The 19,950-nt window shown below is 40.2% G+C and overlaps 1 protein-coding gene across 8 annotated transcripts in view; it reads right to left on the bottom strand.

Moving 5' to 3' along the window:
- oxr1a (oxidation resistance 1a) overlaps positions 1-19,950 on the bottom strand; it is a 188,692-nt gene that overhangs the window by 2,838 nt on the left and 165,904 nt on the right. For 6 of the 8 annotated variants that reach the window (XM_007550514.2, XM_016670639.1, XM_016670641.1 and 3 more), the window contains 10 exons: positions 17,824-17,976; positions 15,461-15,645; positions 12,828-13,468; positions 10,173-10,338; positions 7,306-7,471; positions 4,087-4,167; positions 2,189-2,314; positions 633-785; positions 446-541; positions 83-156 (listed from right to left, as the gene is read on the bottom strand). In XM_007550514.2, the coding sequence (XP_007550576.1) occupies positions 83-156; positions 446-541; positions 633-785; positions 2,189-2,314; positions 4,087-4,167; positions 7,306-7,471; positions 10,173-10,338; positions 12,828-13,468; positions 15,461-15,645; positions 17,824-17,976 (1,841 nt within the window). Of the gene's footprint in view, positions 1-82; positions 157-445; positions 542-632; positions 786-2,188; positions 2,315-4,086; positions 4,168-5,811; positions 7,282-7,305; positions 7,472-10,172; positions 10,339-12,827; positions 13,469-15,460; positions 15,646-17,823; positions 17,977-19,950 lie in introns of those variants that run through there. The other 2 variants (XM_007550516.2, XM_016670643.1) reach the window with 2 other exon arrangements.

A 19,950-nucleotide genomic window follows, 5' to 3' on the forward strand; every position in this document is an offset into this window, starting at 1 on the left:
GAGCAGTCTCGCCTGATCGACAGATCACAGAATCAGATCATATTCAGTTCCAGTAGTTCAGGTCGTCTGGTTTGTGGCTTACCTTCCTCCACCAAAAGCCAAAGAGTCCATGTCTCCTTTAATGAAAAACATGTTGTCACCTGTCCATTTGTACACCTGTGGAGAGAACAGGAGTTCAGCCGAGTCTTAGTTGAAATCACACGCAGAAGACCAAACCAAGATTTAGGAGAGAACAGCTCTTACTGGTGAACGAAAAGAAATAGGATTTAGAAAAAGAACATAAAAGGTTTTGCATTTGTCCTTTGCTGATACTTTTTCATTTCAGGAAGTCTACCAAACTCCCTTTATTGTTACAAATCAAACCTCCAGTTCCTCTGAATAAATTTTAAAAAGGGGCAAAATCTTTTCAAACATGACAGAGCATGACACTGAACTGACGCCGTACCTCAAACTCTGGATTGAAGGTAAAGAGGAAGGTCTCTCCTGTGCCATAAAAGCCATCGCTGACTTTAAAGGGTTCAGACGCAAGTGCACCAAATACCTGAGAAAACACACAGAGGAGACTTTGAGGAGAGGCAGAAACAGATCAGAAATATTAATACGCTGTACAGCAGTACAGCTTTTCTGCTCACCTGACCGTCGCTGTCCTTAATGACCAGCAGGACCGGCGTGTCCTGGCCCTGCATGGCTCTGTACAGCGTCTTAATGCTCATGCCGTGCTTTGACGTGCCAAACGCCAGCGTCCAGGGGTAACCGATGGTCCGTGGGGGGAGATTCCTGGCAAGCTGTGTGTGTGTAGAACACACAGAGATGAAGGAATCATGACGGAAAAAAAAAGAAAAGAAAAAGACACTGAAGCAGTGAAAAGGTCACAGCCACCAATGCTCAATTACATGTGTGGTGACATTTTAACACCGTCTGGAGTTTAAAGCAGAGTAACAGCTCTGCTCAAAACGTGGAGCTCAGCCACGAGAGGAGGAAGAGCAGTGGGCCTTCATCAGAGAGACACACTGAAGGATGAACGGCGGCTGTTTGGATGGGGAGATAAAGCTGACAGACGTGGTGGAGGAAGAGGGAAGTGTACACACTTTATTTCTAACAGATGCATAAAAAAGCCACAGACTAGATTCTAGAGATGAACCAATCTGATATTAATATCTGTATTGGCCCGGATACTGAAACAAAATATAGATGAGGTATTGGTGGCAATGTGCCTGATCCATAAGGGCAGATCTGTTCAGTCTAATTCTATACTTTGTGCTCTGAGCAACATCGTGCTATAATGTTTATTCTACATTATATTTAGAATTCCTAACAATTTCTGAACCATTTAGAAGAAAGTTTGCTGATTTTTACATGTTTCACCAGAGTAGTCAAACTATTGTTTTTGTCAGTTTTATTATTATGGTACTTATTTTATATTGGCTGTTAGTTGCAGTTTTTCAGACTTTTAGGTCATTGATGTGAGACCTCCATTGTAATTCTGCCCCAGGACAATAACATTTTTTTTAAGGCCATATAAAATAAAACGGTTTAACATAAGGCCTTCGCTATTAGTTGTGTTTTGTTTCTAACAGCTTCCTTCACCTTGTTATGATTTTGTGATGATACTGTTAGTGAATAACTTTAAAAATGATTCACGGTCGGCGGCATTACTTCTGTAAATGGTGCACTGCTGTGTGAAGTCAGCTTTCTTCTTCTGCTTTTTTTCTTCTCTATTTTGTTATTCTGTAATGTAAAACATTCTAATGCAAAAAAATTAAAGCAGAATAAAAATCAAAACATTCTTCTCTGGGGTTGTAAGCCAATCACTCAGAAGGCTGATTGCGGTCACATTTATTTAGTAGCAGGAATTGAGCATCAACAGGCTTTCTGCAGACGTCACCAACTCAAATTTAAAATGCTTTAAGACCTTTGAGGTTTTATGAATGGAATTTAAAACCTAACTTGCTTAATTTTAGATCTACGGACTTTAGATGAGACATTTTAAAGGATGAGGAGACCCTGATCAAGACCCGCTGTGTGAAAGTAGCCTAAAAGTAAACCAACTACAACTCTGTCTATTATATTCATAGTAATAAAGGAAATGACGGAGTGAAACAGCGAGTACACACCAAGCTATCATAACAAAGGCTAAACGCTGATAACCTCCAGCTCTTATGTGACGGATGTTTCAGGCTTCACAAACCTTTTCTATCTGGTCGGCCTCCAGGAGTTCGCTGGGTTCTTTGAGGTTGGGTTTGAACGTTTCTGGCTCCAGCTCGGCTTTGATCGATGTGCCATGCTTGGAGTTCACCTCTTCCTTGGTGGTGATCTACAAACAAACAACTGTTAGCGATCCATGTGCACTACGAAGCTACTTCCATAGATCATAGGCACTGAACGGGTTCAGTCGCAGCTTCACTACTTGTTCTCCATTACAACAGATAACAGTCAGGCTGCATAGAAACGCAGCAATCGACAAGCAACTAAACCCGGGAACAGAAAATCAACTATAGGAGCAACAGATGTTCAGCTTTAAACTAAAAGAACAATAACAATAAAACCATGCTTTGAAACTGGTTTTCCTGCCAGATCCATAGCTATGGTGTTTACTAGTATCACACTGTGAACTCAAGAATCTGATGAAGACAGCTGAACGTGTTGCTGCCTCCCTCCAACGCCAGATGATCCGTACCGGTTTGGCGGTTTGGCAGAACGGAGAGCACAGGCAGAGATGCTGCCAGGGAGACGAGAATGCAAACTGAGGAGGAAATGAACCCAATGAATAATTTGCAACTCTTCAATTTCACTTTTTTTCCCTCCCTAACCAAAAGAACTGTGGCGGGTTATTCATCTTCCTCAATAACAGAGGCCGACTGTGGAGCACTTCGCCACCAGCGGCCAGGAACCATCTCCTGTTTCAGCCCCGATTCAAATCCTGCCGTCCTGCTTTGTCTCCAGACAAGATCATTCATCCTGTAAGGGGAGTCTCACTCCGCCCTCTCATCACTGGGACAGACTCTCTTTGTGTCTTTGGTCAGTATTTATGCCGTCTACATCCCAACCATTCACACACTGAACAACCCACTTCAAATACAATCACTAAACATCAACATTTACTAACTTATGAACAACTGAATGAACAGTCTGTAATACTGCATGTTTCTAAGAGGGGAAGCCTGACACACACAGATAAGACTGATGTCACGTGAAAACCACACAATTTCTGCATCAAAGCGATAAACCATTTTAATCTTTCTGGGCCTGCCAATGTAAACATAATTACAGGGTTCATACACTTCTCACACTGTAGAATTCAAGAACTTTTCAAGCATTTTCAAGGCAAGTTTTCAAACTTGTCCAGCATCAATAAAAACAAAAATTAACTTAAAAAGAAAAAGACTGTTTCAATTCACTATTAATGACATTTGTTACTGTTATTAATATCTTATGGTAATATTGTACAGTCTACAGCAGGAACAATGTAAAATTAAACCTAGAAAAGTTTAATGTTTTGAAATATCTCTCGTATACATACACTGTACACCTAAATTTACAAAACACATCTCTAATTTAAGAAAACATTCTAGCAAAGTTTTCTGGCATTTAGCTAACAGAAATAATTTTGATCATTTTAACTGACCAAAAACAATTTAAGTTTGGTCTGATTTAACTTCAGACAGTGAGAAAAAAACCAAAAACAAAAAAAAGAGTATGTTTTTTTTGTTATCTTTAAATATCTGGTTTCAACTGTAAATAATGCTTTCCAAATTTAGGCTTTTGATCAAGCTTTTGATTGCACTTCATCACCAAATCATGCAGTTTGCATATCGAGCACTTTCAAGGATATTATACAGAAATCAAACACTTTCCAAACCTTGAAAACACCTCATTATAATTCAAGCATTTTCAACGAACCCTGTAAGTAATAATCTACAACTATTCCCACTACGGCGTCTACTCTCCGCATCTCTATTTATGTGTTATTTTATTTTTTTTACAATGGAAGCCTGGAGCGGGGAGCCTAAAGGAGGCTGTGTGGACTGGGGTGGAAGCTGAGCTGGGCAGAGCAGACAGAGGGGTAAGCAGGGCTGGTCAGGGCACCTGGAGTCGTTTGCAGAGCGAGCGCAGATCTTCGCTGTTTAGCGCATCGATCCGACGGTGGTACTCCGTCAGAGACACTACCTGGCAGCACAAACACAGGAACAAGTGGAAACATAAAAACTCGACCGCTTTCGATTGTCGGCCATGTTGGGTGGGGGAGGAAAGGTGAGTCCTGAAAGAGTTAACCAGCAGAAGTAGTGAAGCTCAGTTTGCATACCCAAACTGAAACAGACAGATTGCCTCTGTTAAGAGCTGAGAGAGAAGAAGAGCACTTAGTTGTTTTGCATGTTTGTGCAACGCATTATACCTCAGTACTAAAGACCCTGCAGTTCCATTTAAAAATAACTGGAAAAAAAAATGCACTGATGAGGAAGCAAAGCAGTGAGACCCCAAGTGTGAGAATCATCTTCATTAACACACAGCAGCTGAGGTCAACGTGATGCAACAAAACCTGCTGGAGCGGTTTGTCAGCAGCAGTGCTGAAATCCAGACTACCAGGCTACTGAAAATGGCTACTGATCCAACAACCAGACAACTCCATGGAGAGCTTCTAGCCTGCGTGCCGATGAACAATCACAGCTGCCATGAATACACAAATTACATGTAAAAAAAAAAAAAGCATTCTCACCAGAGGTGGTCGATAGAGCAATAGTAGATCATAAAAGCTAATAACGTGCTGAAAATGTGCAAAAACAGGATGTAGGACGGTCTAAAAGAGAACATTCTGTTTATTGGACTTCCATGTTTAGCTCAGACATCAGTATTTTTTCAGACTTTCAATTCAGGATCATATGTTTTAATGAGGTGAGAATAAAGCTCTGAATTGTTTTAATCAATACCTAATATCCAGCTACTATTACACGTCATTTTTGACCACCAGGCTATTTAAAAGCTTTCAGATTGTCCATCTGATTCAGGATCTCAGATTGACTTTTACAAATGGTAAATGCAGATGTGCTTTACATCTTAGAAGAGCATAAGAAAAGCTTTTTTTTTTTAAACAAACATGTTGCCGTTATACATACATTACAATGTATGTATATAAATTACATATTTAGGTAATAAAATATAAGAAAATATTGTGATGATTTAAAATGGTAAGAAAGGTGCAAAAACAAATGTTTAAATGTGAGGATTTTACTGTAGAAAATTGATATACTTTTTATGATACAGTCTTACATTGTCTTAAGAATATGCTCTACTCTGTTAGTAAGTTAATGTGCAACTTTTTGCTAGAGATGTTTAAAGTCTTAGTCTACATTACATAATAATTATTGTTACTCTAGCTAAAGTTGTTTTGTTCCAGTTGAGAAATTGAAATTTAACTCAACCAAGATAAACAGAAATAATGTCATAAAAAAACAAATCAGTATTTTGGTAAGAGTTGTATATTTTGGACAGAAAGCAAGAGCAAACAAGCCAAGTCAAAAGGAAATGAACAATTGGCTGTGTAATAACTCGGGGACGTGTTACTACAGGACATTTTAACAGCTTATAGAGACTCACGTTGCCAAGAAGACCAAAACAGAGTCAATACAAACAGTTGTGAAAAAGGAGCGGCTTATCTCCCCATAAAACTGCCGCAAAACTCAACGGGGTAAAGACCCAGCAGGCTACATATGCACCGTTAGCACGTTAGCCTAGCGCGCTAACAACAACAACTGACCATAAAGAAATATATGCCGCTAGAGGCTGAGAACATGAAAGAGAGCACAGACAACATACACAGGTGTACTTGGAAGTCTCCCGTGTGTCTTGGTCCTTCCCCCTCCTAGAGAACATTTCCTGCTCACTGGCTGATGTTAAAGCTGGACAGTCACATTACACCTCCTTTAAGTTTCTCCGTGTCACTCCGAGACTAGCAGAGGGAGTTTGGCAGAAAGCCTGGGAGACTGGTCGACTGAAATAGAAGCTTCCCCCCCTCCATGCCCCTCAACGCCGCAATGACTGACTTACGTGTCATCGCTGAGCTCCAATGACGACACTGGATTGGACGGAAAACGGCGTCCTATTGGTTAAAAGAGGAACTCGAGCACACCCATCTCATAACCGACAGAATTTAAAGAGACAGCTACACCCCTGTCCCAGAGCGTTTTTAAACTGTCAAGTTGTCTTGTGTGTTAAAATAGGGATTTGAATAAACTATTTCAAGTTTTAAATATACAGCTGGACAAAATAAGCCATGAAAGCAACAAGTTTTTGCTTCAGGTTGCTAAAACCTCCTGCTTCCGATTCCTATTTATTTATTCAGATGTAATGGATCATGTTGCCTGTTTGCCTGAAGTCTACAGACAAACAAATCAGTCCACTTTGTTTCCTACATCATTCATTTTCATTAAAATTTAAATGCAGGGCACAGCCTCCGTCGTCTCAATTTCCCCCTACAATGAATGTACCCCTTGCATTAATCACCGGGGTGGAAACAAGTCTCGTTTGACTATAGAAGATCTTATCCTACTCAGCGCAAAGCAGCACCAAACTGACCTGGACAAGCAAAAATTTCAATCTACAGTCATCATCATCATCATCATCACCATCACAATCATCACTTCCTCCGGCAACAGAATTTTTTCACAAAGAGGAAGAACCCATATCAGTGTCACTTTTCCTTCAGAGTCTTTCATAACTAAAAAAGCATAAGTAACTCATTGTGGCGTCGGTCATTTGTCATTCAGCAACTGAAGGTGACAAACGTTGACCGACATTAGAGACAATCACACGACATGTGATGGAACTACCATACAGTGACTCGGAGGAATTAAAAAAATAAATTACACAAACATGCAAAACACTTTGGTTGGAAGCTCAGAGAAGCACATTTCCAAGCAAAGCAAGTGTGACATTTTACATAACTTGCAAAGTGATAGAAAGTTGACAGATTTACAACTAAAAAAAAAAAAAGAAAATATGCAGTGGTACGAAAACAGTGCAAAAATACAGAAGTAGAGTACAAAACAGAGGCTTGACGGTTACAAAATTCAAATGGCGTTCAAACAAGATCTACACGATACATCCACAATATGCACTGCGTAATGAAAGCAAATCAATTATTAACATTTAACTTAGCATTCAAATGAATAGAAAACCTAGCACATAAAACTTGGGTTTCACAGGATATAGATTAAACCAGCATAGAGCTGTAAACTTAATCCATATCTGTGAGGTTTGATACAACAACAAAGATGCGGCTCTTGGCCATGTGAGGAAACTTGACCTTACCTCCCACTCCTTCACATTAAGGTCGGTGATGGGCTCGTCGTCGGGGGTTTCTGCTGCAACGTTCTTTTTGACCACCATGAACCCGGGTTCTTGTCCCATCCCCCTGACGCCCTCGCCATACATGTCTGGACTCCACTGCATGAAGAATACATACAGGTGCTCCGATCTGAAAAACGAAGCACACGGTGAACGTGTAATTGCTTTAAATACTGAGCTAATTTAAAAAAAAGAAGGAAAGAAACTGAACCCAGATACAATTTTAATGTTTAAAGCTGGAAATAAACAGCTGAAAGCTATTAATATTTTTGCATTGTAACTTTGGCAAAACACTAACCCTGGGTGATGGTACACGGTGTTTGTGCTGACATGCTGCTTGGTTTCTGCGCATGTCCCAGAAGACTTGAGATTTATTCTGATGCAGATTTGCAATCTTGAGTTATGCTGCCATATTGTTTTCAGAGCTTAAAACAATAGTCTTTCTAGAATTGTTTGTCATAAGCTGTAACATTTAACATGCTAGCTAAGATCTGTAGAGTCTAAAAAGAAACTTTCTATCTTAGCAACTAGGAATGCACTGATATAAAACTTGTGACCGAAATAGATATCTGATATTAATGCTGGACTATAACTAGATTCGGATTTTTCTGGGATGATCACCAGAAAGTCGGAAATGCTGATTCCCATTTTGGTTGATACAGATGTTTTTTGTCTGAAAAGTTGTGAAATATATTGACAAAGTTGCAAAGTTGGCAACATCAGACATGGTCAGGTGGATGGGTCTGTCAATCAGTCATCTCTCATGGTAAAACAAAAGGGAAACAGCGGCTGATTTTCAGGTCTTAGCCGAGGTAGATGAGTTTAATTTCACGTGCAAGTATTGATTGATTGCCAATTACCCAAAATTAAGGAAACCACGGCAGTTTTATTGGATGGGGCACCTTTACTAATAACCACTATTATCTATAATTTTCTTCATATGGACATTATGTAAAAGAATTTGCAACCATTGTGGAATCTGTTGTGTATTTCTGTACACTTGATATTTGATTTTATCTTAACACGAAAACAAAAACTCTATTCTCAGACAAGGGAGGTCAAATACACTGTTCACATTTTCTTCAATATAAGCAGAAGAAGAGGACAAATACAGTACTGACTCAACTATCACCATTGAAATCAAACACCGACTCCTATTGCTGTAGATGCTGGAAGAACCCTTTGTCATCTGGAAGATCCTCAGTGTTCCACATTTTAAGTCTTACAATTTGGTTCTTAACATGATCTCAGTAAACTACACACGGAGCAGTGGAAAGCTGTGTTCAGGGTCACAGGTGAGTGTGGGCCTTTCAGCTGCCTCTCTCTTCACTCAGTAATGACACAACACTAAGAGACACATCTCACAGGTCACCTCCCATCTAGGTCAAGCTACAGCAGCCTATTTGAATTAACAATGCCGTGAAGGATGTTGTGGCAATCAGAAAGATTTAGGATCATGTCCCAGCACACGTCAGCCTTCTGTAATCGATTATCTGGAAAGACAGATGAGGAATAAGGAGCAGCGTCAGATTTTAATGTTAGCTCTGATTCTACCCTGTCTTTGTTTGTTACACCCAAGAGAAACGTGCATTGCAGCAGATTTGCTGTTGTAAGGTGGGGACAAGCAGACATGAGCTTTACCTTCCAAGTTCAAGGAGAAAGATGAAGAGAGGTCAGCGTTATGCACACTTGTAGAAAATATATACAGGGCTGCTTGATTGAACATGACTTTGTGATCTTTGTACATCATGGCAATGACTATATCAGCTGAAATTAACACTTACTTTTCTTGCTACTCTTCCTTTTCCACTAACGCAATGTCTGCATGCCTTTCCTTCAGCGCTCTGATCTGATTGGTCAGATGGTCCTTATTGGATGAGGGCATCAAGAACACCAAATATGGAGCTAAGTGGCTAAATGTGAGGTGCTTCCTCCCCTAACTCTGCTTGTTATCCACAAGCAGAGTTCTAACATATGGCAATGGATTTACAATGGCTGCCTACCAAACACTGAATCTAAGCTATCAAGATTGTGATTCAATATACTGAATGTGCTTTTGGCAAAAGTAATTTCCTAACATGGGATTTGTTGTCTACTGAATGCCCTCTCAAATTAAATGTTATATTTTTCAGCGCAAGATTACAAAATGTGGATTTATTTTAAAACTTTTATTTATACACCATTTATGCCTCTACAAGAAGTACCTGATATCCATTCTGACGACAATTACCAGCCTGAGTGAGAACATGTGTAACTAACTAAACTAACTTCGACACTAAATCAGCAGAGTGCTGTATTACATTAGCTCCAAATCTGACTTCAATGAATGGCTTTTTAAATGAAAGTAACTTATCAAATTAAACCATTAGTGCAAGTGGGAATAATTCTTCACATTACGAGGACTTGTGTGGAAGCAGACAGTCACTTATAATGTGTCTCCCTCCTGCGTGAAGAGCTCCAAATGTAATTCTGAGTACTGCTTACTTGGCAGCAGAGCACCAAGACTGGCTGAGCCAACTTGGAAAAACTCAAACACAAAACGACGCCAGGTCCATAGTTTATGTTTAGCATAGCATTCAGTGCAAATCATGTAGTTTATGATCACATCTGTTAGCATGTTTTAGCCTCGGAAGTTAGCTAAATGAGTTTGTCACATATTAAAAGGGACTTGTGCTGTATAAAAGGGACAAATCCAAGTGCGGGGTGGCTGTAAAATCCTTCCATATCTTAAGATGTTCTCTAATATTAGCGCGAGCAAACGTCTAGGATTTTAAATCCTGAAATTTGACCCAAAACGCGTTCGGCTCAGGATTGCTGGGCGTCGCACTGACCTCTCCTGTGGCACGGCAAACCAGTACTCATTTTTCTTGCCCTGCTGGGCGTACTGCTGCATGGAGGCGCTGGCGTTGGATACAAACGTCTTCTTCATGGGCTTCCCCACTCGCAGACACAGGAACTTGTGAGAGCGGTGCTTCCTCCCCTCAGCAGACCCTGTACCTGGACGAGACAAGGACACGAATACAACCTTCAGGCCTGAGCTCAGATGAAAAGTAAACTTTGCAAAAAGTTATGATTGTAATATACCCTCACCTAAGCTTCAAAACCGGTGGTAAAGTGAATTTAACCTACAATCATATTCAATAAATTAGTGAATGTGTTCAAATATTGAGAATTCAATATTTAGTTCATAATTAAAGTACCTCCAATGAAAATACTCCAACTCCTTTTAATTTTCTCACATTTTGTCAGGTTTCAACCAGAAACTTTTACTGGGATTTTATTTGATGGATCAACAAAATGTATTTGATAGGTGGAAGGAATAGGGAAAGGTTTTCAACAGTGTTTTTTTTTTTTTACAAATACAAATCTGAAAACTGTGATATCCATTTGTATTCAGCTTTCTTTACTCTAAAAAGCCCAATTAAAATCCAATATAAACCAGTCCTTCCTCTTTCCGTTACTCTGTTTGCATTAATCTGTGAATCCCATTAACGTAATAGATGGCGTAAACGGAGTACAGAAAGTATCAGAGGCCTTGTCAAAGGTCACAACCCCAGGAGGCTGAAGGGGTGGCCTTGCATTTCTTTAAGATTGATGTAGCTTGGCTTCAAAGTTGCTATTTCCTGTGTGGGCTTTGTGAATGTGTTTCCGAATAATGGGCCGCTCAGCGGTGCCCAGACATCTGCGTGGGAATAATCACCAAACAGATTTCTGCCTCTCACTTTTTATGCTGCTTCATCATGGAGGGAGAAACTGTTTCAGAATCACAGTAACGTCTAGAACTGCAGCGGCTTTTAGGTGGCAGACTGAGACTTTTATAGTTGCTGCTGTTTGCGGCAACAAATTGGGTTATGTTTCACTGCAAAAACACCATAATGTAATTACTGATTATGACTTTGTTCCACACAGTATATCTAATACTTTCCTGAAGTTCTATAGCGAGTAATTTGTCTCACTTTTTTCTGAAGTATGAAGAAATGTGCTTCAGGCATACAGGGATCAGCTGAGTCAATAAGCTACGTGACATAGAACATAAATACAGCAGTGACTCATTTTCAGGTTTATTAAAATTAAATATGTGTGTATTAAAGGTAAGTCCCAAGTTATTTATTAAGCTTCCAGAAATATTGCTCTACAGTTAGTTTATTTTTGTTTTTTAACCACTTTTAGTCAAAAGGTCCACAGACTTCTCCAACCCACAGACATTGCTACTTAATATGTAGAGAAACATTGACTTTTGGAATATCTTCTCTATTTCATCCTCTGTTAAATAATTATGACATTCGTTTAGCATAAATGTTGCGTCAAATCTGGTTTGTCGGCAGTGTGGTGTTTTGAATTTTTCTTTCGATAAATATTGTTGAGTGGAGCTCTGGAATAAAATGAATGTATTTTTATGCGTTTGGCCTTTCAACACAAAAACTCTGTTTAATATCAGGAAAAATGATTAATAAAAACTTTGACCAAAGTGGAAATTTGAGAATTGTTGTGTTTGCGTGTGTACATGGGAAATTGCCGATTTAGGGTCACGCGCATTATAATCTGCAACAAATAATGCAACATTATATCCACATACTTTCTTCCCAATTGATATTGTCATCATTGTCTGCATTGTATTCATATATTTAAAAAACTTATTGAAAAGTGTATTAAGAACTACAAACAGTTTTAATATGCTATTTAAAAGTAGTTCAACCTATATATCTGTTTAACTCCTAATAGGAAGTCAAGGTTGTTTAGAAACAATCTGATTGGCTGACACAGGTTTTAGCTTTGCACTACACTGGTTTGGGATGTTTAAAACAACACTCAGTTGCAGAATTGTGCAGGTTAATACGGACAAAAACGTTTTGGAAACCGGTCCTGTGAGTATGATATATATTTTTTTAATGTGTGGCGGACATATTTGTTTTTTTTTTTTTGTTTTGTTTTTTTTTTTATAAAGACCCAGCTACGTGTGTACAAGGGCATAGGCCGTCACCTTCAAAGGAGGAAGTAAAAAATCAAATCAGATAAATTCTGCCCTGGAATGTGGGATTTACTATTTGTATAAATAGCCATGAAAGCAGCAACAGAAAAGGATGCGAGATATAAATAAAAGCAGCCTGAATGCTGCCTCAGACGGCATTTTGATGTGGGATTTATTTGTTCACAGAGATTCCCCTCTGGGTACCCTGTGCACATTTGTGGCATTGTGGCGTTTGATGGGCTTTAGTTTATCGCCCAGGCCACCGCGGCCGGACATCAAAGCGCCGCAGAAAACCCGTCATAAGGCCAGGAACGCTTCTGCGACGCCGATAGCAACGGCGAGCGTGTCTTTTCCTTTCGTCTTTGTATTCCGATTGCCCGCGCAGAGGCAGAGTGGAAACAGAAAGGTTATCAGGAACCAGAGAGGAGAGGACTTGTTTGGCTCACTTTGATTGGCTTCAATCAAAGGTCCTTGCATCTGCAGCTTGGGGTAAAAATCTCTGAGGAAGTGTGTTTACCCTCAGAGTTCTGTGTGTTGTCCTGTTGCATCGACTCTGCGTTCTCCTTGTCCTCCGTGCCGTGTTGCATAGTGTCTGTTCTGGAGACGTCGGCCTCCTGGTTGGCGTCCGGTTGTTGACTGGCTGGGACAGAAGTAGTGACTGAGCTTTGGGACCCTGGGCGAGGGGCACTGCTGCTGCTGCTGCTGCTGGGCCCCTGGGTCTGGCTAGTGTTGCTGCTGGTGGTGTTGGTGGGTGTGGGTGTGCTTGGTGGTTTTTCTACACTGTGCTGCTTGGGCCCCATAGGGGTCTGGGTGTCATTCACTGTGGCAGTGTCTGGTGGATTTTCCTCTGGTTTCGTGGTGTCTGGCTCCTCCGGCAGGCCAGGCAGGTCGCGGATGCTCGCCGCCACGGTGACAGTCTGCACAGACTCTGTTGACGCGCTGGACGATTTGTCCTGGCGGAGGTCCTCGGTGGATGCCTGCTCCTCCTCCCGGATGGGGGACAGCTCCGTCTCGGTGAAGACGTCCTCGGAGATGGAACCCTCGGTGCTGCGCGGGACGGCGCCTCTGCCTCCGTTGGGGCCCGGTTCCTTCAGGTGCTGTTCCGCTGGGTCTTTCTGCTGGGACGGGTGTCTTTCAGCCGGCAGAGGCTCCAGGTCACTGACAACGAAAGGTGGAAAAGTGAAATGGTTAAGAGGAACCTTAACACAAATTTGAAGGAGAAGAAGAGCAGAGGGTGCAAACCACTCAGCAGGAACAAGAGAAAATGTTTGTTTTTAGAGGATTTGTTGCGATGCAATAGGATGATGTTCAGAGGAGGTGCAATGCCTCTAGGGAGTGTAGCTTGGTTTGTAAATAGAAAGCTCCATGGGAGACTCTAGACAACGTCCTAAATGATAGTGACTTTTGATTTGGACCTTTCTGGCACATTTCAGATGATTTTCCGTGGCAAGTTTTATGATCGGACCGAGTCTCTTGTGTCTAGGTCAATATACAGGGGGTAACGAGAAGCACTTAACACTTCACAACCAGCACTCATCCGATTGTTGATCGTATGAGTTGCATGAAAATCAAACCCGTTTTAAATTCAGGTCACCCCTCCTGATTGTGTCGCTCTGCTGATTTGGCGCCATGAGCCACGTTTACCTGAGACTTTTACTACACGTCATGGTTCAATTTTTAGTTTCAGACAAGCACTACATTGCTCATTTTATTTGTATTGTATTATGGTATAATATTCTAGATTGAAATAAGTAAATTGTCAGTCATTTCACTGGAAGAAGAACATTTTATGTTTGAAGAGAATTCAGAGCTCTTCGAGTTTCCAAATTCACCGAGTAATCTTGGTTAATAATTGTAGTTTCAATGTTGACCAAAAGGAAACTGGTCATAATTTTTCCAGACTCGACCGGATTTTACAGGAGCTTTCTGTAAAAAATGATGAGCTATATATGAATCTCGTTAGATGTGCAAAGCTGGTGGAGACAAAATACTTGTAGCTCTAAAAGACGGTATAACAAATGGTTTCCTTGGAGAGGGCCAAACTCAAATGCACGCCACACTTTTAAGATTTTCAAAACAAAATATTTACAAAAAAATGCTTAAATCCATATAAAACTTTTGCCTTCGCAGTCGTGACGTCACCTTCATTCTCGTTTAAGAGACTTCACACACTTCCTAGCTCCACTTGTTGCCCAGTGTCGTGTTCAGGCGAGAGAGAAGGACAAACAGAAGACGCAGACGCTGGGTCTCAGCTGGGAGAACAGCTGGACCTGGCACAGAAACCTGTCATTAGCTACACTCAGCCAGCTAAACACAGCTCTGCCTCTAAGGAAGCTGGCAAACAGCGGCTCATTCTGCCATGTGCTGTTCGTCTCTGTCTTCAGAGGCACTGAAACAAACCCAAGATAAAATAAACAAAGAATAAACGTAGGAGACCTGTAGAACCTACTTCTGCTGCATAATGAGGTGAGAAAGCACACACACTTCATTAACCTTGGTATAATTGCCTTTCTTCTACTCGTGTGGGGGGAAAGAATTAAAGAGTGGTGCATTGTGATGCCGTCTGATCCTGGGTGCAGCAGAGAACGACACTGATTGAAATGAGACGGAAGCTGCGTCTTCATTATGAATGTGCGCAAATCTTTATCAATATTCAGCTGATATTGCAAAAAACACAATTTCGTAATTGCGGTTAAATAAGAATTTACATTAAAATCACACGTGAATAAACTTGTTCACGTGATAAGTTGTTAAAAATCATGGCAGCGATGGATGTAAACACTTACATGAGATATATTCATAATTCAGTCATGGTTGTAGCGCTCGTCATCTATCAGCCATCAGAGGAGACGTCGGCGTCTAATTCAGACGTTTTAGCTACACCACCAACTACAGGTTGTAGTCTGTGATTTTACAGAAGAGTTATGGATTCAACACGCTGGAATGGCACACAACTTTTTATGAACTGTGTGATGCTGTGAGCTCTGTTGGAGCCAGCTGCATGTTGTCTGAAAAAAATCCCAAAACAAACCATCATCTTGCTACTACTTCCTGTCGTTGTCTTCGTTGTTTACACCGGTAGTAACATCTGGCTGTTGATCACATGACTTGTGTGCTAGCACCAGAGCGGAGCAGAGGAAATGTTCTTACTCGGGGACCGCCTCTCTGATCTTCGGGTCGGTGATCTCCTTGCAGACAGCGGCCGACTGCACCTCCTCTAGGGGACACATAATGCCGTACTCCTCGCATCCGTGGGCCTGAACCAGCGGATCCATGCGGTGGGGGTCGAACATGATGTTGTTGGGCGTGACCAACAGCACCCCGCTCACCGCGCCCTGGGAAACGGAGAGGCAAACAGATATGAACTGCCTCGAGTAAAAATTAATTGTTACATGTTGAATTTTAATATCACTGGGTGTTTTGGGGACCACAGGGCAGAGCAGTCGTCCGGACACACACGCTCACTGTGACAGAGCTCGTCTGGTTTTCAGTGTTGGACATGCCAAAACCAGAGCTAAGAGCCACCGAGTGGGGCTGCACTGAACGCATGATCAGAGTTTAAAATGCAGAGAAATTACTCACGGTTGTGGCTTTTTATCACCAGCTAACGATTTTGTTAAATAACAAATGAAGCTACAGTTTGTTTGAAGTCATTGCAGACCTATCAGCAGCCATCCCAACCGCATCCAGCTGAAACAAACGGCTGCCGTCAGGCTGCAGATGAGCCGCTCTGAAATTATTCATGGAGCTGGAGTATTCTCTGTTCTGCTCTTCTACAGAAAGGTCTCTTCCTGTCTGAAACAAACGTTAAACTGAAACAAAATTTTGAAATTACATACACTGTTCAACACTGGATATCATTTAGCTCTGGTTAGTTTTTAAATAACTTGCTGCAGAGCAACTTTTTTCCCAGTTGGCAGCATACATAAAGTTTTAATTTAACAAATCTGATGAGACTTTACTTTCAGCTAAACAGCTGAAAACTTATTTTTATTTAAACAGCCTTTATAGAAAAATGCCTAAATCTCTTTAAATTGGAGGAATAAGTCTAACTTCACCACAGTATGCTTATATCTATGAGAAAATTAAAAGAAGTTTAATGGTTTTAGGAGAGGGATGTCCAAACTTTCTGTTGCACAGGCCAAAATCGTCAAGTCAAAAGGACAAAAGGACTACTGGGCCAAAAAAATAAAAGGAAAACAGGGAGAAAATTAACATTACTTACTTAATAATAAACTAAGCTGAAAAACTTTAATTAAACCAATAATCACATTTTTTATTGGAATTGGATGTGTAAATATTTGCAGATCCAAAACAATAAAAAGGTTTTGAAAATTTGTCTCCTTAAAAGAAATGGGTCCGCTTTGTTAACTGTTAATTCAAGGTCTCTAGAGACAAATAATCACATTTTGTCAAAAAAAAAAAAAAAAAAAAAGAATGACCCCCAAACCGCACTTTGGACACCCCTGTTTTAGGAAGTTAAAACCCCTGTTTTAACATATTAATTGAAGAATAAGGAATCACAACGTATCCCCGATATATTTATCAGGGATAAATATAGAGTGAAAAGCAGCATGATGACACATTTTGCTGGACGATAAACTCTCCCAGAAGTTATTGCAATAAATGATAATATTGTCTTTTTGAGATTGTTTTAAAGTAATCTATTGATGATAGAATAGTAAAAGTTTGCCTTCTCAAGACTAATTAACTAACTTTATACGGAGCAATTAACACTGGAACTGGAAGATATTTTAAACATCCAAAAATAAAACACAACTAAACCCATAAATAAATTAATTAATGTTTCTCTGTAAGCAAAATTGCCCTTTAATCATCAGAATGGAAATTACTGAGTTCATTTTAATTTATCATGTGATTAACTGATTGTTTACAGTGAACATTAGCACATCATGTCTGGATATTTGAATTATTAGTTCCTTTTACTAATCAGATGATTCCCAGCTTAACCTTTCAGCTTTAACTGATTCATGATCAGCCGACCCCCCCGTGTTGAACTCCAGTGGATGAAATATAAAACACATGGTGTTTCCTACATTGTGGTTTCACGTTTTCACCACTAACAGAAGCCACAGCACATTAAGGCTGACTGATGTCTGAATAAAAAGATTTTTCGCCTCTTTAAAGTCTCGACTTCGCTGCTTCTTCTGATCAAAAACTCACTCGGCTCCATGATGGAGCGTCTTTCGTTTCCGTCCTTAAACATTCTTTGCAGTCTTGTTTGACTATGATAATAAAACATTTACTCTTTAACCTGTGTAACAACTTAGCACTGATTAATGGCTCTAAGCTGTTTCTGTAGTAAGGCTTTAAAATAAGCTCAGATATTAAATGTGTTTAGTGTCTGCAGCTGGCGGCTCTGCAGCTCACTTGCTCTCTTAGTTTAACACCAACAGAACCACTTTCATCCACTTCCTTTTCATGTAAGGCTGAACGGTTTCTGCAGCTTTTCTGCGCGTCACGCTGCCGGCTGCAGCTGCCTGCCGTCTCACCATGCCGTCGGTGATGTACTTGCAGTTGATCTTGAGGAACTTCTCGGTCAGGGCCTCCTCCTCCTCGGAGGTGGATGAGACCACTCTGGACTGGCGCAGAGCCGAGAACACCGGGGGGTGGACGCCTTCTGGCCTGGGGGGGACATCGGACTCCTGGAGGCAGAAGGCAAGGGCAGGTTTATGTTTGTGTTTATTGAGATCCTCGTTAAAGTCAGCAGCATGCTGCATCAGAAGACGGAGTACATTTACAAAAAAAAATAAAAAATCATATTACAGATGAAGTATTAAAGGAAGACAGACCTTAAAATAAGAAAATAGATTTCCCGTACATAAAAAAAAATGCTGTGGTTGAAAGTGTGGTAAAAAAGAGAGGAAGGAAACAAAAGATTTGTTTTTGTAATTTGTTGCACAAATAGAGGCAAAAAGTCTTAAAGGAAGAAGAAAATACACACTGCAAAAACACAAAATCTTATCAAGTAGTTTTAGTCTAATTTCTAGAGCAAATATCTTAGCATATTTGAAATTAGACAACTAACCTAAAAGCAACTTTTCAATAAGATATAGCAGCTTTTTTAAGTAAATAGTTTCTTAATACTGATTAAAAATATACTAAATCCTCTTGGCAGTCTATTTCATTTATAACTAGACATTTCCCCATGTTATAAAAAGTCACTTGCAAGTTAGTACATTTGAAATAAGACAAAACTAAGATATTGCATTAAAAACTAGAGTAAAAACACTTGATAAAATTTAGTATTTTCAGTGGAATTAGTATTTGTTTCATCAATAATAAGAAATAATTTACTTAAAGCAAGCAATTATCTTGCTAAAAAGTTATCTGCACAGGAAACCAGACCAAAAATACTTGGTAAGATTTTGTGTTTTTACAGTGCAGCCACAAATAAAAACTTCTAAATAATTTACAACTAAACAAAGTACAAAACAAAACAGATAAATTATGAACTCTGGGGGAAAAAACCCCCACATGCCTCGGTTCATTTGATAACACACAGCATGACTAATTTGTGTCTCATTTGATCAAACTAACGTGTTTGAGTCTCTAAATGTATTAGATCTTTTTCTGCACAGACGGACAATCTGGTTAAAGGAAGCCAGCGAAGAGCCAAAAACAATGAGCGTCCTGTGAGGCTGTAACGAGCTAAAAACATTCAGACGAGAGCGCATTAGAATGCCCTCGAGTCAAGGCTGGACTGCTGGGCTTCGTTTGGACTTATTAAGAATGTGTTTAAATCTGGCTGCCCTGCAATAACAAGCTGCAGATGAAATCAACAGCTGTATTATTTATCAACTATAATAAAATAGTATTACTTTAAATAGCTTCAATGAAAAGATGTCATTTGGAGTGCGAGTACTGCCGCCCCCAGGTCTTCTCAGATGACTTTTTTGTTTTTGTTAAAGTCTGGAATTAGCAGTGTTCAGCCATCTTTGATTCTTTCTAATCTCTTTGTTGCCATTTTAAATATTTGTGCATTTGTTGAGTTTGTCGTTTTGACTGCTTTGCATCTCACATGGAGATTTTGCCTCCTCTGGTTCCCCTATGCAAAGGTTTGGTCCAAGGGAAGCACAGACTTCCTAACCCGCTCATGACATTTACTCCCATTTCTTCCACAACTGCTTGAGGTTAAATTTAACTAAACTGTACAAGTAGCTAGCTTGGATTTCTGTAGATTGCCATGCATGTGAGGCAAAGACTAAAACTTGCATTCAGTGGAAACTAACCAAAATTTTTAGTTTTGCCTTGTCTGCAACTTGCCACAACTTCAGCCGCTAGTGGTTGTTTCGACCCGTCAGTTCCAGAAACATAATTTCTTTAGAAACTTCATTCATAATGCTTTTTAAGAGCATTATGAATGACTTTTAAGACCATTAAATCCACAGAAATGTACAAACCTCATTCAGACAACTTTCGATACATTTGCACTTACTCATAACTGATGCAAAACAGCTAGCTAGCAAGCAAGGGGATGTTAGCAGCTAGTTAGCAGAAGGCTCAATCCTCTCAAGTCACAAAACGTAATGAAGATGTGAGAACAACTCATCTACTATTTGCCTGACAGAGTATATAAGAGAGAGGGCTGATTGACCTTTGATGAGCCCTGGAAACAA

The sequence above is a fragment of the Poecilia formosa genome, unplaced genomic scaffold (assembly GCF_000485575.1).
Source record: "Poecilia formosa unplaced genomic scaffold, Poecilia_formosa-5.1.2 Scaffold36, whole genome shotgun sequence".
Lineage (NCBI taxonomy): Eukaryota > Metazoa > Chordata > Actinopteri > Cyprinodontiformes > Poeciliidae > Poecilia > Poecilia formosa.